The sequence below is a fragment of the Monodon monoceros genome, unplaced genomic scaffold (assembly GCF_005190385.1).
Source record: "Monodon monoceros isolate NGI ecotype Baffin Bay Population unplaced genomic scaffold, NGI_Narwhal_1 Super_Scaffold_14, whole genome shotgun sequence".
Classification (NCBI taxonomy): domain Eukaryota; kingdom Metazoa; phylum Chordata; class Mammalia; order Artiodactyla; family Monodontidae; genus Monodon; species Monodon monoceros.
Genome location: NW_021703770.1, coordinates 7058600 through 7081141, shown reverse-complemented (window position 1 = coordinate 7081141; position 22542 = coordinate 7058600). Strand labels below are relative to the sequence as shown.

Here is a 22542-nt window from a genome sequence, read left to right as displayed (position 1 = left end):
GGCACCTGACAATCTAGGCCAATGAGAGAATGACTTCTAGGACTCGTTTTTATGTTCATTAGGATGTTGCAGTGACGGGTCTGAAGTTGTTGGGGGCCTGGATGTGGATTCCAAGAATCAAGCCAACCCACAGGAAGCAGAGTGAAAGATGTTATCATTTGATCTCTGAATCAGCAGGCAAAACATACCTCATCCGTTTTTAATTCCACAAACATAAATTCCATTTATGCTTAAGCCTGTTTGCCTTGAATTTCAGTCCCATGCAACCACAAGACTCCTAACACACTGCAGGTCTGAAACTTCCGTGTACATAGGAATGATTTAGGATGGCTTTTAAAATACAGGTTTCCGGTCTCTAAGACCAAGATACAGGTTAGGGCCCATGAACTTGCATTTTAACAAACAGCCTGGGTGCATCTAACGCAGACGATTGATGGACCAATGCCTGAGAAACACTGAAAGAGTTCATGGAAGCGATAACAGTAAACAACAATGACCAGAATCAGAGGAGTTCCGAAGCATCAACATAGTAGCTGAAAGTGAAGAGCCCATCCTTTGTTCCAGTATCACAAACGGGAAAATCCATTGAGGAATTAAGAGTTGATTTCATATTCAATGGGAAATATAATACTTTAGGAATGTGAGCAGAATGCTGTGTGTGAACATATGAGAGAGATGATATCTCTTTGTCATGTTCATACCTGGTCTAGGAGCTCAACTGCCAGAGATTAATTCTCGAACAACTATCACTTCTGGTCAGTTGGTAAAAGGATATGGTGCTAGAGAGACAAGACAACTAAGTTCTTTGGCAGGCGAAGGATGTGCTATTAGTGCCATTCTCAAAGATTTTAAAATGGAATAGGTAGATATGCCAAGGGTGTCTGTTGCAGTAGGTTAGGTTTCTACTAACTAGTCTATTTAAAAAAAAATCTTTAAATTGCTTTGATTTTCTTCACTGATTATATATATTAAAGCAAACACACAAAATAGATTTCTGTGTTTTGCATGTAATGAAGGAATATCTGGTATTTAGTAACGACTTCTCCCCTTAAAATAGGTATATACAGTTGTTAAATATTCCAGGAGATATTATGGTTCCATATTCATATTTTTAATGTTGGAGAAATTTAGTTCAGTGATTTCTGCCTAAGGACCCTTGTTTCAAGATAATTTGCCCACTGCTTGTTTGGTTCCACTCAAACACAGCTGTTAGTTCTTTCTTTCTAAATTTGGAGATGAAGTGTCTGATGGCTAACATTTACCATCTGGACAAGGGGTGTGTTGGGTACGAGAGGAGAGGGGACATAGTGATGCATAGCTTCACTGTATGGCTGGGGAGTCATCTCCAGACTTTTCTATACAGTATATTGTATCTCTTCCCTGGTTCTGACCGTTGACTTTGTAGGGTCAAAAGCAGCGATGATAGCCTATATGAGCTTTCTATCAGTCTTATCAGACTTAATGTCCCCTTTTTAGAGTTAATACTATGTCACATCTTCTGCACTCTTCTGAAATTAAATCCATAAATGAAATAATCAAGTTCCACATATTTAAAAAAAATCAATACAATGCCATAACAATAATGTAAGAATACATTTATGAAAGTAATTCACAATAAAAATAATATCTATCTCAGTACGTAAGTGGTCAGCCATGACTCACGAAGAGCCACAATGAAGCAGTCAAGTGCTAATATGGAAATGTAGATTTATCCTGAATGTAACATAAAATGCAGAGTGATATAGGTGTGTTCTATCAGTGCCTCAAATACTATGAGTAGCTTTGCCACTGGTGGCATGATTTTTAAAACTGCAATAAAATCTTGGTAATATTCATACAAAGAGGACAGCCTTCCCTCATGTTATATAGTGGCCTCATTCCTCGAAAACTGAGCGCATATTAAAACCTTGTAAAAATACTTTGTGCTTATGCGTAAAACTGAGTTCTAGGCTCCAAAAATGATCAACAGTTTTTTTTTAACCTACGTGAAAGTTCGGAGGGCCATTCAAAAGTCATGTACGACCTGCGGCAATTCTTCAAGGTATGGGACTGCACTGTGCATTTCAGGATGTCTAGTAGCCCTGGTCCCTCCCCATTAAGTTGCAGCAATGCCTTCCTCCAACCATGTGACAACTAAAAATATGCCTCCTCTGCCCATTCCCAAGGTGCCTTCTAAGGGATGGTATTGACTGCATTGAGGACACTCACCTATACAATCCATTCAAGCCAAGAATCATTTATTGATACATTAGACCCGATTTCCATTTATTTTCTTTCAAGTTACATTATTGGAGGGATCTCTTGTTAAGTCCCAATTAAAATGGAAGAGTCATCTGCTCAGGATAGATTGTCAGCGAACGGTGGAAATTGGATAGAATCTGTGCTAGCCTTTACATTACGCATTTTATTTAAATCACAAACAACCTCAAATTTTCAGTGATGTAAAACAACAAATATTTATTTTTTTCTCACCTGTTGGTTTGTGGGTCAGCAGGGATTTTGCCAGGGTTCAGTTAGTTAGTTCTGGGCTGAATGTGAGAAATTTGATTACTGGTATTCCCACTGCTGCTGGAGAAAATTTTCCTTATTTTGAACATCACCAGCAGCTTCTGATATATAGTTCTCAGTGAGAGAGTCTAATTGGTATAGCCAAGAATAGAACTTTAGCCGCAAGGGAAACAGGGAACATGAGTTTCTTATACTTTCATCTTATTTAGTGTGAGGTTGACTTTGCCCTAAGGCTCATAAGGTGGGTGTATATGTCAGTTTGCATTAGGTTATGCTGTTAACAAACAACCTCAAAATTTCAATAGCTTAAACCAACAAATATTTATTTTTTTCCTTATACTACATATCACTTGTGGATTAGCATCATCATAATCTCTTTAGAATATGGGTTGTTAGAGCAGCCACCATCTCAAAAATTGCATTTTGCTGTGCCAGAGACAAAAAGCTTGGTGAACTGGATTTTTTAAATTACCAACTGGCTGTGACAAAACTCACTTCCAATTTCCTTTTATTAGCCAAAGCAAATCAAATGGTCACATATAATTCTAAGGAGGGTGCAAAGTATAATCCTGTCATGTGGAATCTATAAATATATGGTATACTGTACTAATGACAACCATGATGGGAAATTTCCCAAACATTGAAAGGGATCTCAGATGCTGGTCAACTGAAAACCAAGAAGACAAATGTACACTAGAGACTGTCTTATTTATATCTTTTCCGTATATTGCCATCCTCAGTGTAATTCAGTAGTTATTAGTAACATAGTAAGTGCTGATTGAACGTCTGCTGAATAAGAGGATATGGATGTGTTTGTTTAAATTACTGAATCTCAGTATAATTGAAGCTTAAAGAGTGATACTTTGCTATTTTAACTGCACTCTGTAAAGCATGATAAATGTATTATTTGCATGCAGTGTTGCATTTAGAAAACTTGAGAATCAGAGTGGCACACTGGAAAGAGAAAAAAGATGTTTATCTCAATATTGCTTTGAATGTGTTCACTTGTTGGTTTCCCCAAAGTGGGGACACTTTCTTCTGTGCGTAGTACAGAGTTTGGGATATGATAAGTATTCAAGAAAAGTAGTTCTGCTGTCATTAGTTGTGTATTCTTAGGAAAGTCATGTCAATTTAGCCATAGGTTCTTGAGCTGCACACACACACACACACAATGTCTTAGTAATATTTGCCTTTTGTGTTGTAAGGATCTCCTAGACTATAAAGGAATACAATTGTGCGATTGTGGTTGTCATGTGGTGTACTTACAGCACAGTTCCTGCCACTAGGCATTAATTCAATAGACGTTTATCTAGTTTATAACAGTAACCATTTGCTCTATTCTTAATGTGGAATGGGGTGGATATCTAAGAAAGCGCGTAGTGTGCCTTTACAAAAGTTTGCCCAGGGTGCTGGGATTGAGGAATTTTGAGAACCTGGTTCCCAACAAATCAACAACAGTGACATTCAATGGGCTTCGTCCTCACCTCCCAAAGGTCAAACACTTCACAACTGCCAATGGGGTCCCGGGGCCCGCGTTCCTTCCTTCGGTAACCAGGGCCCCTCCCGCCAGCTGTCAGCCAACTGCCGCAAAGCCCCGCCTCCCAGGGCGGCCCTCCAATCGGCCGCACGGCCCGGGCCAAACCCTCTTGCGTCACGTGACGCGACCAGGCCAGCTTCCGGTTCGTCGCGGGCGGCTGACGTCGTCTGGGCCGGCGTCGCGTCAGGGCTGGCCGGCGGCGGAGGAGGCGATGGCAGCGGACACTGAGCGGGCTTGAGGGCTCGAACCTGCTCCCTCCCGCGCGACCTCGAGCCCGACCCCGCGCTGCGGCCCCAGCGCTCTCCGCTCCGCTCCTGCTCCGTCCCCGACCGCTGCCTGGGAGGAGGCGGAGGCGGAGTCCCGGGCTGGCCGTCCTGTTCGCGCCCCGGCTCGGCCCCGGACAGCCCGGCAACTGTGCAAAGAGGAGGCCGAGTCGGTAAGAGGCGGCGGCGCCTGCAGGGCCTGGAGGCCGCCTGGCCCCCGCCTGGCCGCCCGGGACACCCCAGCGCTGGTGTCTGTCTCTGGCCCGCTCCCCTCCCGCGTCCCTCTCCGTAACTTGCCGCCCCTATTGTCTGGGCGCCGCCGCTCCCTCTACCCCTCCCTTCCTTCCCCCCCTGCCGAGGGCCGGACGGCTGTCAAACCTGGAGGCGTCTCCTGCACCCTGGCCGCCGGGTCTGAGCCTTTCCTGTCTGTCTCTGGTCAGCCCCCTCCCGCCCCGCATCACCTCCCCCCCACCGTTTTTTTGGCCCCGCGGCCATTCTCTGACCATTGCTTCATTTTCCCAGGGTTGTATCTTCTAGTTGACTTACTCTTCCTTCCCGTTTGTCAGGTCCTCACGTTTCACCACCCTTATATATTTTTGCTTTCTTGTTCGTTTTCCTTCCCGATTTTTATTCCTCTCCGTTCTCTCCGTCTCCCTTTCTCTTTCTGCTTCAGGTTTTACCCCTCTCCCCCAATAGACTGTTTATTTGTCTTACTTTTCCTTAATTCAGATCCCTCCCCATCTGCCCCTCTCCACCCAAGAAGAAGGAAATCTTTCCTTTTCTGGCATCTCATCCCGCAGTGTCACTGGGGGGGAATTATATGTATTAACTTTGTCACTTCTTGTGGGTTCTAAGTTTGATCCTAGAAAATGTTAGTGTAACTTCTCAATTACCCCTTACTAAGTTCTCCCTGTGAAGAGCAGCAGAAAAGGTGGATTACATTTCTACAAGTAACTGCCTTGTGTGTTGCACACTGACCAGACCGCTATTAAAAATATTCATACTACTGTTTCTTTTGCACCAAACGCCCTCTGGCTGAGCCTACTGTTAACTTTAATGCATTAATCTTTGCTGCCGCCCTGGCAGGCAGGAGGATATCTCCCCCCCGCCCCATGAGTATTTAAGTTTGATTTTATGTATTTTTATGACATGTATTGCTGTATTTGGCATATGTGGCATGTATTTTCCCTTACTTAGCAGATTCTTTCTAAGAGGAAAGGGCAGTTGGTTTTTATGCTTGCTGTTTTGTCCCTTTAGAATTGTGACAAAACCATTGAAAAAACATGACACAGTTGTGTGTTTTCTTTTTTAAGTTGGGAGGGAGCATAGTCATGTTAGTAATTCTATATTTCAAAACGGTTTTAGAGATTTCTCCTCTCCCCCAGTAGGTTTCCATTCCTGACTAAATATTATATTTTGATTGGGCTGTTGCAAAATGTATTCATATTTCTCTGGTGCTAGTTAGTGAAAAAGAGGCTACCTCAAGTGTGCTAGCTCGCCACTGGCCAAGAGGATTGTGAATATTCCACATGTTCGTGGTCTAGAGAGGAATAGGTATTTCTTTGTAGTTTTTTGTTTAACGTACAACCATTTTTATTGTCAGTGTGGGTACTATGTTGAAATATAGTAGAAATAAATTCTCAGAGTTAAGAAATGTCTGTATCATTGTTGCTTGTTGAATGTGAAGAAAAAGAAAGAAATTTCCTCTGCAAGTTTATATGTTAAATTAAAATTATTGAATCATGTGCTACCAAGGTGGGAGATCATAGGTAATGAAAAATCCTAATCACAAGAGGAATTACTAAATCTGCACTGGAAGAGTGTGTCTGCTGTTTCTTCCATCATTGTGTTCTTTAGTGTGTTATCAAGTGTTTTATGTTACAAGGCACTCAATAAATATTTGTTGAAAAACTTGGTTAATTTGTTCTCTTAAGAATTTCAATAGTCATATGCCAGAATACTCAATTGTCCTGAGTTTTCAAAGACAGAAAAACATTTTCAGCTGTTATCCTGAAGAATTTTCTTGGGTATTTTCGAGTTAAAATTTAAAGCATTTTAGCCATTAGTTAGTTTTAATCCCCATCTATTCATTCTTTTAAAGTAGTTAGCTTTTTAATCTCCCTTTTCTTAATTCATTGTTAAGATTGCCTGCAAGTTGTACAGTACTTTACCTAGAGGTATTGGTAATCATCATTCAAATTTCTTAAAAACTTGACAGTTATTTTAACTTCTCATGTAATGTTTAAAAAATTCTGTTTAATCCCTTGTGCCTTTTATGCATCAGAATCTAATTTTTTTTTTTTCTCTCTTGAGGTAGTGAAAAGAGAATTCCGAAGAACAGGATCTCAAGATGAGTAAAAAGCCCCCAAATCGTCCTGGAATCACTTTTGAGATTGGTGCTCGTTTGGAGGCACTGGACTACTTACAGAAATGGTATGGAAAATATGGAGCCCTTGACCTAAAGCATGATATCTGTAGTTTTACATGGGCTGGTTAATTGCTCTTCTTCTGACAGTGGCAGAAACATTAACTTGTTCACATTTTGAATAAACATATACATTGTTTATTTAGTTTTCCTACTCTTCAGATTTTGCAGTTATCAGTACTCTTTTGTACTTAATATGAGCTCTGTGGGTGGTAGGAGGGAGAAGATTAATCCAGATAACCAGATTCCCAAGTTTCAGATAAAACTTGATGCAAACCTACTTTTTTTGGCCTGTGTCAGAGGTGGTCTTTCAAACTGCAGAATATGTTGATGGTTAGCAGAGTTGTCATTCACTGTTCCACCTAAAACCAAAACCCAGTTTACCTCCTCCTTCCCCAGAGTGCACTGACCTAAAGGCAGGTTGTTACTGTTTCCAGTTTTAAATGAGTAATCCTTTCAGGCCTTCTCTTATTTCTTCTCCTATACCAGCCATCTGTGATAAGGGGTGAATTCAGACACCTCCAACATACCCCTACATACAATGGTGTAGGAGAAATTGGTTACCTAGGATAAAATCACCTGGAAAGGAGAGAAGGGGAAATAGCACACACCAGGATCACTGGACTGCAGTAGGAATGAGAATTCCCTCTTTCTCCTAGGGAATGCCTTCCTCATTCCTGTTAGCTGGCCTCCAGTTCTGCTCTCTGGGTGGCTGTCTCTTGGTTCAGCCTCAGTTCCTCTTGAAGCCCATTTATTTTGATGAGGGGTCTAGCAGTTCAACAACTTAACCAGCCTTTTTGACATTTTCTTTTCACTACAACTCCCTTTAAAATGTAGTGGGCATTTTGTAGATTTGTCTTTGATGGATTTGTATTAAGTCAACTTCCTGAGTTGGCATTGGCAGGCAGAGAAATCTTGATTAGTCATGATACTTGACTTTAGACCAGCCTGGGGTTTTTTTCTATTGGCAAAAACAAAGGTGTTGGAACTCTGCAAACGTCCGTGACCCCCAGCTTAGTGGGCTCTGCTTGGGACAGTTTGAATCTACAATTTGAGATGGGAAGGCACAGTTATTTGGCCTCATGCCTCCAAGCTGCATCTCAGTGAGTGCTTCTTTTTAGGGGGCTTAGTTACCCTCATCAGCTGGAGAATGTACACAGTGTTCTCAGGGGGGGCTTGGAAAGCACCTGGGAACCAGGGAGTAGCATCTCTCCTAGTCACGATGGTAAACAGTGTGTCCAGATGTTGCCGAATGTTTTTTTTGGGGGGGTGGGGGGGTGGAGGGCTTATGTGCTCCTGATTGAGTGCCACTGCATTAGACCATATGATGAAAGATGCTATTTTAGTCAGTAATTGGCTCTCTTTGGTTCTGATTTTGACCAAAAGAAGCTTTTTGCTCTGAAGGGACACACTATTGAACCTCTCTGTGATGCAAGAGTATGAGGAATGCTACTTCTTTGATGTTAATCTTAAATTATTTTTTTTCTTTTTTTTAAAGTTACTGGCTTTTTGAATTTTTAGTTAATTCATATTACTCTTTTCTTAGGCTTCCAAACTGACAAAGTTGCAATTGAACTAGCTTCCAGTTTTGGAAAGGCACATAGTTTATTAGTTCTCCCAATGGCCTTAAGGGATATTGACATAATTAACTGGTCTTAGTAAGAAACTCACTTTTAGTGGTGAAATATTTCCTAATTCATCAGCTGTTGAATCGGTGATTCAGTAGTTAAAAAGATTATGGAAAGGAACTACTTCAAAAATTAAGTCTGAGTTTGCTTTTAGAGTATTTGGAATGTCAGAAAACAAATAAAAGTTGTAGCTTAATTTTTTCATTATCTTATGCTTCTCATCAAAAAATTCCCAAGTGCTTAGATAGAGTGATATCATGCATATGTACTCATTGATGAAGGTTAGATTTAATTTTAATGACCCCAGTAATAACAGTCTCTTTAAAGTGAGTAAACATTAGCCAGAATAATCACATACGATAATCACTGCAACTTGCTGTCAGTTCGATTTTTGTGAGCTCATTTGTATGACGATTTTAGCATTCTGCTCTAGTGGGGCTTTAATTGCAAAAGCATTAAGAGTATTGTATATACATATTCTAGGTAATTGAAAGAAATAATTTTCTTGTGACTTTGTTACTGTCAGTAGTCTCAAGCAGTGTTTCGGCTTGGGTGGCCCTTTAATTTAGTATTAAAGTACTTTACTGTAGGACAAGTAATTAACTGCTAAGATTTATTGAATTTTATATGGGGCACAAAAGAAGTTCTGTGAGACATGGTGCTCTTAACAGATTTTATTTTTAAATGAGATAAACTTTATTCTTTATATTGTTTCTTTTGTTAAGGGCCATTCTGTATCCCCTATAAATTCCACACATTTTTGCTTTAATATCATGTAAAAATATAGAAGGATTATTTAAGTGTTGAGAAACTTTGATATTCTTATGAGGGCAAAACAGTTAATCACTGAAAATATACTGAACTAATTTCCTTCCGTCTTTCATCCCTCCCTCTCTACTTTCTTTCATATTCCCTTTGGGTTGCATCCATATTGAGTGCTTAGTCTTCCACATTTATTCATTCAGTTGGAATAGTATTGAGGCCCTACTCAATACTATTCCATAAATGTCTTTTGAATTATAGGCATTGGACAGGGAGGGACAGGCAGAAATGCAAGTATTACTTACTCTCTTTGTACGTAAGACATTTACAATAAGCAGTATAGCTATTACTAAGAAAATGACTTATATGTTGAAACATTAGCTTTTAAAGAGAAGTACGGAGGGAAAGTTGTGATAGTAGGGCACCTGAATGCCCATTTGTCTTATATGTAGAAGGTGTCCTATGTTAAAAAAAGGAAAATATTTTTTAGTATGTACTCTAGAAATAAAAGGATAAACTCTAAATTTAGTGGGCAGAAATTAAAGTTAAGCTCCCACATTTAGGTTTGGGGTAGATTTAAGAGGAAGACTCAACCTATTTTTTGGGGGGAAAGTACATTATTATTCCTTGAGCAAACCATATCACATATTCTTTAAAGTTCAGAAAGATACTTCATCCTCGAAAATACACTCCACATTTTAAGTAGCAGTTTATTACTTTTTGCTTTCAAAGTAATTTTCCAGTTACATCGGAAAACCCTGGTGGTTTGATTATTTACCAATACTAATGAATGCAGGCCCTGAGAAGCCAGTGAGAGGCCAGTCGCCTTCTGTTCCAGTGTGTGGTTTTTGATACCTGGATCTCTTCTTTTTTTTTTTTTTTTTTAACATCTTTATTGGGGTATAATTGCTTTACAATGGTGTGTTAGTTTCTGCTTTATAACAAAGTGAATCAGTTATACATATACATATGTTCCCATATCTCTTCCTGGATCTCTTCTATATGGACTAAATCTAACTCCTACTGAGAAGTGTGGGTTGCTTTAATTTTTAAAAAATTTGTAGTTTTACTCAAAACATTTTAATGTCTTTCTCAAGAGTCTTTTAATTTAAAAGTCTTTGAAAAGACTTTTAATGTGTTAATGTTCACAGCTAACACAGTCAACCATTTTCTGTCTTATCTCCCTCAAATATGCCACTGCAGCCTCTGTATATCCAAACCTGAACATATTAGCTTTATAATTTCTTGAATGCAGTAACATCATAAGAATGAAGATAAATACAGGTCGTTGATACAGGAGTGTGTTTGGGGAAAGAGAAAGTTCAGAGTTGAAGTTATATTTGAGACACTATCAGTGGATTCTAAAGAGGAAAGAGGCAGGTTCAAATTCAGACTGCCACTTTCTGATCCTGTAAATATGAGTTAAGTCCTTGAACTTGGTTGGCTTAGCAGTAAAATGCAAGCAGTGTTACTGACTTTTACTTACAGAATTATTTTAAGGATCAAATAAAATAATGTATTTAAACTTGCTTCAAATTATATAAAATAATACATAATTATAAAGCACTGAGGTAAATGCAAGGGAAGAGGGAGAGTTGAAAAATATATCTTTGGGGATCTGAAGACTCAATGTGTAAGTTTTTAAATGTAGCCTTAGTGTTGACATGAGAATGGCCTGGAATACAGAAGGAATATCATGTCATTGCAACATGCTATAAAACCTTTTTGAGGTGATAATAAAATCCTTGTTTTTGCAGAGTTTTATAATTTAGAAAGCACCCTTAAAAATGTTAAAGTATCTAATCATTCTGAACATTGTTCAGTAAAAAATGTGATAAACCAGTTTTGACTACTGATTTAACTTTTTGACTGAAATTAGAATACTCTATAGCAAGTTTTAGTTGTGAAAACAAAACAAAGTAATATGCTCTGGTGTTACTCTTCAACTTGAAATTATAAAGTCATTTTAAAATATTCAGATGAGTTACGCTCGTCCAACCTTTATTGGAATATTTCTATGTAATTCTCTTCTAGATCTAAAGGAAAGGAAAATGAAAGATAAAAAAAATGTGGAGATGTCTGCAAGTACAGAGTTTGATAGAACAGTATAAATTTGAATTGACAAATGCTGTTTCCACACATTTGGAGTTTTTTGAACTGTATGGAACATTTGCAAATGTGAGTTTTTAAACTGTTCATGAACAGAATTTTAGTAGAGTGGGAAAATCAAAGAAACTTAGATTGTAGGAAGTACAAATACTTTCTAATTTAAATAAAATTACATATTGTCTGAATTAAAAGGGATTGTCTTTTACTGATTGGATTTGCTATTCAAAGGAAAACACTAGTAGAGATAAGTTGTGTGATCTATATTTGGAACAGAAGTGTGCTCCTGAAAAGTAGTATGTAGATGAAATTTAAAAACTGAAAACACATTTAAATTACATTAGGTGAGTTTGGAATTTGTAAAACCATAGGTGAATACTTTTAAAATATTATTTTGCTAATATAAATAAAATTTGTCCTTTTGTATGTTGACCTTTCCTAAATCTCTTTGTACTTGGAAAGTATTGATTCTAATTTTGAGTCACCACCTTTGACAACCTAATTTCAGCTGTAGACTCAGAAAAATGTACAATCGTGTTTATATACCAAAATAACTGAGTAATATATATTATGGGTGGTGGTAGAAAACTTACCCGTGGACTCCAGATTAAGGACCCTGCCTGTAGAGAATTTCAAATTGAAATTCATAAGACTTGTTTTTAAATTCTGAGATTCTTTACATTCAGAAAGTGGCAAGTTTTGAATCCTAAGATCTAAGTGAACCCTCAGTTTAATAATCATCAAACAGGTCTGCACCAGTGTACAGACATTTTAGTAGTTTAATTTTTTAAATTTTCCACAAAAGAAAACCCCATGAACTTTTAAAGTTCTCCCTTCCCCTCCCCTTTCCCCCCCAACAAAAGAATGTTGAAAGCAAGATTAGAAATAGGAGTAGACATATTTATTTTGAAACACACCTGCTTTGCTCTTATTGTTCTTTCTCTAATAGTCTTCCTTTCATTACGTTGATTCATGTTTTTTTTTAATTGAGCTTTTTCTTTTCTGCTCAAATTTTTTGCTTATCCTAGATTTCTTGAAAGGCAAGAGAAAAGGAATATTGAAAAAAGTAAATTTAACTAAAGTCAGAAAATGTGGGTTCTAGGTGCTGTTCTGCCATGGACTGTGGGACTTTGGAGACTTACTTTTCTGCTTTAATGTCCTTAAAGTGAAGGTGTGACATATTCAGTGATCTCTCAGATTGCTTGAACTGGAAACTCAAGCTCTTTTATCTACTTTTCACCTATTCAGGGGTGACAGGTTTTTTAATCTCACTTTTAGATAGGTAAATAATGGCTTGAGGCAGAAGTAAAGTAGGCAAGGACTATAAGTCCAATGTAGTTTGCCCAAAACTGCTGGTCTCTAGAAGAAGAGAAAATGTATTGAAAAAGGTGGAGAAAGGTGAATATAATTGGGAACAAAAATATAGGGGTTTGAAGTATTTGTAGAATAGTGGTATTGGGCCGGTAGTTACTCTTTCTACATCCTGCTCTCCCATCATTTAAATGCTTTCTCATTAACTGTTTAATTTTGAAATTACTTAGAATCATAACTATTGGCTTTAGTACTTTAACTCACTAACTTTCTGTGTAGTACCCATTCACTAACACATTGGTTCTCTTACAAAGTTCGTTGATCCTACAGTTTTGAAAGTGATTCAGGTGAAGTCTGAAAGAGTAGTTCTTAAACATGAGCCTGCGTAAGAATCACCTGAAGGGTTTGTCAGGCACAGATTCGTGGGCCCAACAGCTACAAGCTTCTAATTTAGTAGATCTGAGGTGGGGGCGATAATGTGCATCCTAACAGGTCTCCACATGATGCCGATGCTGCTGGTCTAGGGACCACGTACGAGAACCACCGGTCTAGACCATACAGAATTGTTAACCTGAAGATATAGTTTTTGAGGCAGACAGCAGTGGAAATATCCTGGGTTATTTTTTGAATTTATAGTCTGTTTTAACTGTTTATGTTAGTTGGAGGAAGTTAAAATGTAAGTATGGACAAAGTGATGCATGATCCAGAAATCCTTTTTTGTTATTTTTCAGTACAACAGAATATATTGAGCTGCGCGTACTCTGGTGTGCATCAGTTTTCTTGCTCCTCTTTCTGTAGTCCCAAGCGCTATCTGGCTGGATAGTTGTTAGGGTTTAGGCCCTTGTTGCTTTATTAAAAAAAAAAAAAAAGGCTCCCTGTGGTTACGGTTAATCATGGATTGACTTTTATTGTTCTGTGCCTTGTGTGCGTTCGTGTAATGGCAAGGGTTGGATCACGAGAGAAGACAGTTTTATTTGCTTATCTGATATTTGGTTGAAGTTCGGTCATCATCTATCACACACATCCAGTTCCCTATTTGTTACATTTTTCCTGCTGAATATTATTATTATGTGTTGCGAGATTTTACACTTGTCTTACCACATTATGTAATGCTTTGTTTTGTGGTGAGTAATTGATTAAAGTCAATAATTAGGAAATAGTTTATCTGTGGTGGTAATCAATTTTACAAAAAGAATCTTTTGCAATTCTAGTTCCGCTGACAGAACTGTATCTGCAGGTGCTTAAGGGTTTTTAATTTTATTTTTAAATGATTTTTTTAACTGAGGGAGAGAATACTAGCTTTAAGTTTTAAAAATTGGTAGTATAATTTCTTAAAAGAAATTAACATGGTATTGAAAAGGCAGCTTAGTTTTGTTATTCTTCATAAGGGTTTCAGTGTTTTAGTATTTTATGTGGCTTTGTATTGAAGAACTATTGGCCGTTCCTCCTACCACCTCCTACAGATCATTGATCAGCAGATAAATTTTTTCTTCTTATTAAATTAGAAACTAGTATGTAAATATTACGTTATTTCAGTCATTAAAGTTAACACAACTTGGAGAGAATTGTTGCAATAAAATTGAAGAAAGAATGTGGATATTTAATATTCTTTGTGTCTTAAAAGTCTGTTTTCTCATTGCCAAAACACCAACCCTCTTCAATTAAAAATGAATACGTTTCTACTACATCATGGGTAGGTAAAGTACTGAAGAATAAGCTACTGATGTGAAATGAATTATATACAAGGCCTAGCCCCTTTTACTCATAAAAGGTGCCCAGCAAAATTCATTGAATTTTGGTGGGTTGGTAAAGAATGAGCCCAAAAGTTTTGGGGATATTCTGAAATCTGGTTACCATTGCAGAACACTACTGCAAATGGATTGTGACTTACTGGTTGAAAACTAAGCATAAAATGATATTTGTCAAACTATTATGAATTACACAAGGGAGGGGGGATGTTTATTTTGTACAGTATAATAAAAGCTGTTTTCCATACTCTCTGGGCTAACGAAAAGCTTTACGCATTTTATTTTGTATCAGAAGCAGAAGAGTAAATTTGCAAGAAAAAATAAACACTTGATTATATACAATATAACACTTGATTATATAAAATATAAAACACTTGATTTTATATTGTTTTTGTTTTCAGGACCTCTTGATAAAGAACCCCCTATATTTGAAATACTGCAGTAAGTTTTACAAGAGCTGAAAATGATCAGTTGTAAGATGCAGAATATATAATGATCAAAAGCAAATTCTTTAAGAGATAGACAAACCTCCATTCAGGGATCCACCACTGTTTCGACTTGAGAAAATTACTTGACTTTCAGAGCCTCTATGACCTCCTTAAATAACTGGGAACAGTAGTAGTACCTAACTCAAATGGTTCTTTGAGGATAAGCAAGACAGTGCACATTTAGAGCTCTTCATGTTTTCTGCCACATGGTAGGCACTTAATAAATGTTAGCTTTATTAATAATAGCATGAATATTAGTTATTCTAAGAAAGTAGAATCTAACAGGAGAGGAGTCAGCGTAAATTCTTAAAACTTTAACATAGGTGTGTAAGCATATATGACTATCTGTAGTATTAAAATAATTTTTAAATGCTAAATATTAAGAAACAGAAACTGGGTGGACTGCAACCTGCTAGAGTTTGGAGTTTTGTAACAGAATTAAATAACAAAGAATGGTCATGTTGGCCTGAACAAATTATATGAAGTACATAAACTTTGAGTAGAATACTGGTGGCGTTTTTGGTGGAGTGGGAAAGGAATTTTTGATACTCTAATTGATTCTTACGGCAGGAGACGGTCATGAGCATAAAGGCTATGGGGTGGGCACTTTGATTTGGTCAGCACGGATGGTATGAACGAATGTAGGCATGGCAAGGAGGTAGAGAAGAACAGGAGTTTAAATAAATCCAGTGATTTGAAATGAAACCTTAATTTGAAAGGTGGCTGCTCAGAGTTACTGAAGCAAAATACCTAGCTAACTCTGATCTTACCCAGTCTTTGCTGCAAAGATTATGGACAGGTAGGAAGCAGGGTGGTCTGGCTGCTTGTGTTGAACATGTGTCCTTGGGGATGAATGAGTCTGAAAAGAGGGCCTGAGGGATAATGCACTGAGATCCTTAGAATTCAGTGTTGTAAAATATGTGATTTTGACATATATAACCATCCTCTGAATGTTCTTTAAATTCTGTTAATAGACTCTTTGGATTTGTACTTTATTTTGGAATATCAGGTTTGAATTAATCAAAAGGGTTTTGTTTTCAGTCTGTTCCTCAAGTGTGAAACAAATTAACATGCAATACCTACAAGCACATCATCTAAAAGTACTGTAATAATGGGTGACATTGTTGTAGAGAGTGAATGGTGAGAAAACACTAGAAAATTACAAAGCATAATGTAAATGTAAAGTATTTCCAGGAAGCTAAAATTTTAGAAGGTTAGCAGGTTATAGGAATATTATGTTTGCTTTGGACTTCGTTCTACATTAATTTTTATTATTTGGCAAATAATCCTCTTCCTGACAATTGTATGTAAGGAAGGTCTCTATTTCTGTCTCTTGCAATATGTTTTAGTCATTTTTTATGATGCCATGTTAGAGTTTCTTGCTTATGCAATTCTTATCAACAAGACTGTTCTGAATTGTGAATTCTAACTCCCAAAGATTCTGCTAACATTTAAATTATGTTTAAGTCGTATTTTAAGTGTATTTCATCCTTTAAAAATTGAAGAACTACTTTATCCAAGAGAACATCTAATTTAGGTACTCCTTCTATGTGCTATATTGTAATTGTATTAGCTTATTGATTCCCTTTTTGTCTCCCCTCCCTGCTGAATCTGAGTTTGTTGATTGTTATTTGTATTTGTAGCTTTATTCCTAGTTTAGTGTCTGACATACAGTGAATTAGAGACTCAGTGTTGAGTTAAATGAAATGGATGAGGAACTGTCAGTTTTTAAATTTATATAAATTAGAAATTTTATTGTCTTACCAATATAAACAAGGACAGGACTATTATTTAAAATACATAATTTGAATAATTTATTGGGTTAATTGCTGTTTTGATTTATACAGCACTTATTCAAATGATTAGTTAAATCTCAGAGTGAATTCTGATGCCTTTTGGGACGTTTGATAAAGTCTGGCCTTGCTCAGGGGGTTGTAACCTATCAATGAGTAGTTAACAACCATGTCCTTTGGCTTAAGTGTAGGAGATTGTAGGCCATCAGTGTATCAAGGAATTTCCCTTATCAGTTCCTCATGGTTGATGTTCTTTATCAATACAGGTAAAAATCTGGATGTATCAAACTAGGTGATAAATCAGATTGAGTTCTCTAAATTCAAATCATGTTTAATTGTTTTACTGTTACTGCATTGAATATAAAAGTATTTTTTTTAATCTATCAGACTGTAGTTCTGGCATAGCTGCATGCCCATCATTTCTTTCTTCCTTCCAAGGAGAGCGGGGCACCTATAGTTTTCAGTGTTAATAGATGATCTTGCCTTCCAGAGAATTTTTTTTTTTGATCATGGACCCCTTTGAAATCTGATTAAAGTTGGGAACCCCTCTCTCAAGAGAATACTCATACACATCTACACCAAAGTGTTTTTTCATATAGCCTCAGGGGATCATGGTTTCCTGATCTAGCTGTCAGTCAGGATCTGCCCATGTAAAACAGTTAACACCATGAGCCAGTATAGTAATTCATCTGTAATGGTAATTCCCATTTTAGGTTTCTCACTTCTCTTTGTGTTTTGACAACACACAAGAGTTGATGTTACAGGGAACCAATACAGTATATTCAGTGTGTAGCTAACCTCTTTGGTCAGTATCTGGTTCTTATTGGGTTACAGGTTTAGTTCAGAATCCATAAATCTTGATTCTCTGAACGATCTTGTGTAAATGGGAGGCACCAGTGACAGTGTTAAAATGCTGGTATTAGATGAGGCAATAAAGAGTTACAAGAGTTCAGAGAAGGTGAAAATTATTTTCGTTTTTGTTAATGGTCTTGCTGTACTCTGTTGTTACAGTTGAACTTGACCATTAGAGGATTTTGACCACACTGATTTAGAAAGAGTCCTAAGAAATCAATTGAGAGATTACAGTAGTAGAATTGCATGTATGAGAATTCTGTTAAATTCAGCAAGAATCATTGTAAAGACTTCTCAGTGTTTCTGAATGCTATTTGTTTCCATTAAACCTAATAAACAATTTAGGGTGGATTATGTTTCTTGCTAAGTTTGCTCAGAGTAAACTGTGTTCTCTAAGATTCAAGTGCAAAAGACATATGAGGGCAAGGTAGGCCCAGAGCAATGGAGGCAGTCCCTTAATTTTTATACAGGTAAATATCATTTAAACAGTGCAAGCATTTCAAAGTGGGATTATAATAGGGAAGACAGTGGCAATTTTATGGTATTTTGCAGTGACACGATAAGGGGTAATAGAGCTCTATGTAGAATTTTGGTGTTGAGGGATCATAGTCCTAGTGAGGTTGCCTTCTCTCCACCTCTTTCTTTGAGCCCTGGAGAGATGCCAACTATGTTTTTATTTTCTTTCTTTCTTCTTATCTCTAACTGTTTTAACTCTGAAACCCCAGTCTCCTACTTTTCAGATCTTTTCCCGCATCATTTATGAATGTTTGGGACTCAGTGTAATCACTATTCTTTACTCTTAACAGCTTTCCATGATTCATTCTTTAAAAAAAAAGAAACAAAATATCATGATATCTACCAAATTCAGTAAGAAGAATCTTACATTCCATTCACACGCAGTTATGATAAAACATAAATTGTGCATCAAAATAATATTGCTGTCGTTCAAGATCTAGAGGCATTTGTGAATGCATTTGTTTGGAAGTATTTTTTATTCACTGTGTGTATCAAGGCATTATTACTATGGGCCATCTTGAACAAGGAAATCATTTCACTGTATAGAACTATATGTTAAATTGCCATTTTGTGCATTTTACGTGTATAGCAAAGATGTTGATGTTAGGATTTTTTTCTAAGGTGTAACTGATAACCAAATTAAGTACAGACTTTACGGGATTCCCTGTTTGAATGTAATGAATGAAGGGTCATTTCATTAGTTCACTGTTTCAGAGCCCTTTAGTTTGAACCTAGCTAACCAGTCCAGTCTGATGTCCCACTATTCTCCTGTACTCACCTTAACTGCTTACCATGTAGCCTAGCCAAAGGGAACTGTTTCCTTGAAGTGCCCCTCCAATCTCTGATCCTGAGGTCCATGAGGACAGAAACGACAGTCTACTTGTCTGAATCTTCCTTGTCTGGTCGATTGCTTAACTCTGAGTCACATGATGGTTTTAAGTAAATGAACATTGATTGAATAAATGAGCAATGCTTTATGTATACACTTTACCTTCGTACCATGTTCATTAGGTCTAAATCCTTAAAGTTCCCCACCAAGACCAACATAATGTCTCCCAAGAACCTTCAGTGAATGCTCCAATTTTCTCTGAACAATTAATTATAGCATCTTATGTCGAATTTTTGAAAAGTCAACTATACGTCAATGAAAAAAATAAAGTATATTCAAATTACAAAAAAATATATAGTGGCAGAGAGAAATCATCGTCAAAATTAGCATGAAGTTAGTATCCCACTGCTCACTATCTTCAGGAAGAACTAACTAAATTTGTTAGGAAATCTGTTAATGAGAGAATCAACTCTGACAAGAATTTTTGTTTTCTTTTTAGATACCTTTGCTGTATGTTGTCATTAACCTCATGCTATGTCAAAAGCATAATATCTGGGCCCCTACCAAATAATTGTTATTATATGTCCACCTCAATATTCATGGTTTTTCAGAAATAAAAGCTTGATACAAAGGAGAAAAAAAATGTTATATATACTTACCAGTTTACCATGTATGGTATAATTACTTTGATACAGGCCTTATCCCATTTCTCCTATAGGCTTTTTGTGCCAGTTAGCTTTGACTTTGAATACTCTTACCATGTGTATCCTTGGACAGTCTTCATCTGTTAAATGGTGACTGTGTTATCTGTACCTTGGATGGTTACCAGGATCTAATGAGATAAGGTATATAAAAATCAGCTGATGCTCAGTAAAGAAAGAACATAGGGCCTGACGGATTTATGACTGTCAGTATTCTGCTGCTTCTCTCTCTTCATCTAACACTAAGCTAAGCTCCTTGAAGAGAAGAGTTAATTATGTTTCTTTTTAACCTACCATTTAATTGTGTACATTTAGAATTTGAAGGAACTTATGGAATAAACCTTTAATTTTTTTTTTCAAAATCAGAAAGATGTGATAATAAACACATAAATTAGAAACTTAGAACTGATAGAACATCTGTTTATAGTAGTTAAGTGGCTAGTGAATGTTGAAAAATAAACTAAAGGACAGCCGTATCTCTAAGCTTCCCTTAATGCTACTGACATTTTTTATGTTTTAAAAACCAAAGCAGCAAAAACAAAGCAACACTGCAAAAAACAAGCATTACGGCACTGATTCTAAGTGAGTGGAATCGGCATATCCACCTCAGGGAGTATATTAATCCCCTAGGTTTTCTTGTTTTCATGCTTTTCTTGGACAAAACGTTTCCTTACCCACACCTATTCCCTCAAAAAGTCTTAAGATCTAACATAAGGTTATAATTGGATCGACAGCCTTCTTAGTTCTGAAGAAATGTGCAGATTTTCTTTCTTTAACGTCACTTCTTCTTCATGCCGAGCATTCCCTGAGTAGCCAGTGTGTGTCTGTCACTGTGAAGATGCTGGGGGTACAAAGGTGGCCGTGACTCAGTCCCCGAAACTCACAGGCCAGAGTAGTTGCTAACATCATGTTCCTTAGACCTCTACTCTCTCAGGAAATGTTCATAAATACTTTGTGATGAAAGGGTGACATGGTTTGATAATAGTGCATGCTTTATTTCTGTCTTATTGGCAGGACCAAGAAGTCTTTCAGTAAAGAAAACAGTTTATTTAATCCAGTATTTTCCTAGCTTATTTGACCACGGGACCCTTTTTTTGTGTCACACGTATTAATGTCTCAAGGGCTGTAAATGCTCCACAGCACACAGTTTAGGAACGTGAACAGAGATGATTATGATGAGACGGGTGCAAGTGAGAGCATCAGGGGGCGGGGAGCTGGGGAAGTCTTCACACAAGTGACTACATGTTAAACCAAGTCTTGAATGATGAGCATACAGAGGAAGGGAAGGGCAGCTTAGGTCCAGGCAGAAAGAACAGAAGGTACAAAAGCACAGACGTTTGACAGCGCGTTGTTGTGTTTGAGGAAACTCCAAACAGTTCAGTTCCTTAGACTGAAGTAAGGAAAGAAGCTATACCAGAGAACAATTCAGGGCCCTGGAGACGCATAAAAAGCCTTGAACAGCATGAGGGATATGTGAAGCAGGTAGTAATCGGTGCCTAGATTTCAAAGTTACGTGAGGTCTGTTGTGCTTTATATTTAAATTTATGTTAACAATATAAATTTACATTTATTCCACAGGGAAAATAAAAAATTGAGATTTATCAAAAACCAGCAAAAGTATGAGATAAACTCTATGGCTGAATCATCTACCATGTGCTGCTGTTGAATTCTGAATGTTATTTAATGTTACTTTTAAAAAACCTTTGAGTCACTGTGAACATTTAATACAGTACATTAGGAATGAAGAGGCCTATTTTTTTTTTTTTTTTGAAGAGGCCTTGTTTGTGTTAAAAGTTTCAAGTTAGCTAATTTTTATTTTGGAATTCATCATAAGAGAATCAGCACACATGAAGACAGAACAATGTGATGTTATTTTTATATTTTTAAATTGAAGGTTTGAGCTTTCCCTACCGTCATTGATGCTCATTATAAAATATTGGAAAGTGTAGAAAAACAGAAAAGAGAAAGTACTTTTTTTTGCCATATAGAGATAAATGTACATGTTGATATTTTTTGCTAGACAAATTTATTTTCTATACTTATAATTCTAGTGAACATAGTACTACTTTTTTACATTTTCCTACATTATAAATCGTTTGTAAGCATTACATTTAAAGTCTATATAATATTCCATTCAGTGGATATACCATTGTTTGTATATTTATAGACAGTCTTCAGTTTTCTTAATCATATGATTTCTACTTTCTGTTATTATAAATGTTTTGTGTATATAGTTCCAGAATTGGAATTATTTGGTCAAAAAGGAGGGATATGTTTAAGGCACTTGATACATGTTACCAAATTATTTCCCAAGACAGCACAATTTATATTCTAAATTATATAATTTATATTTCCACTGGGAGTGTATCAGACTATTTCATTAGGTCTTAAGAACAATCATTAAAAAGAAAAGACAAAGAATAAAGCAAACTTTGTTGGTCAGTAGTTTAAATATATGGATCCATATTGTTTTGTTTATGGTTGTAATAGTAAGCAGTATTTCAGTTAATACTTTGTATAAACAAATGTAAGAATTTTCTTTTGATATGAAGGCTCTTTTTATTTTTGAGGTATCCATCACGAATTGAAAAAATCGACTATGAGGAGGGCAAGATGTTGGTCCATTTTGAGCGCTGGAGTCATCGTTATGATGAGTGGATTTACTGGGATAGCAATAGGTTGAGACCCCTTGAGAGACCTGCATTAAGAAAAGAAGGGCTAAAAGACGAGGAAGACTTCTTTGTAAGTAGCAAGCTTTTCTGTTTGCCAGATATGTAATGATGTATTTTTTAAAGGAATTCTGTTAAATTTTACAAAAGCTTGTTTTTTATTAAGGAAGTGCTTATTTATTATACATGGTATTGATCTTAAAAGTTGTTTAAAATAGGATTTTAAAGCCGGAGAAGAAGTTCTGGCTCGTTGGACAGACTGTCGCTATTACCCTGCCAAGATTGAGGCGATTAACAAAGAAGGTATGTGTTTGGAATGATCTGAGAATTAAAATGGGATTTATAGTAAAATTTAACTATATTTCTAATTTTAATTAATGTATGAAATTGTTACATATAGCTGTTG

The 22542-nt window shown here is 36.8% G+C and overlaps 1 protein-coding gene across 13 annotated transcripts in view; it reads left to right on the top strand.

Annotated features, from left to right (window-relative positions):
• Positions 1-4201: 4201 nt before the first annotated feature.
• Positions 4202-22542, top strand: part of PHF20L1 (PHD finger protein 20 like 1) — an 80210-nt gene continuing 61869 nt past the window's right edge. For 7 of the 13 annotated variants that reach the window (XM_029222611.1, XM_029222609.1, XM_029222617.1 and 4 more), the window contains exons 1-4: positions 4231-4481; positions 6622-6741; positions 22038-22209; positions 22355-22439. In XM_029222611.1, the coding sequence (XP_029078444.1) occupies positions 6659-6741; positions 22038-22209; positions 22355-22439 (340 nt within the window). In that variant the 5' untranslated portion in view covers positions 4231-4481; positions 6622-6658. Of the gene's footprint in view, positions 4482-6621; positions 6742-11157; positions 11302-22037; positions 22210-22354; positions 22440-22542 lie in introns of all 13 variants that reach the window. The other 6 variants (XM_029222618.1, XM_029222612.1, XM_029222614.1 and 3 more) reach the window with 5 other exon arrangements.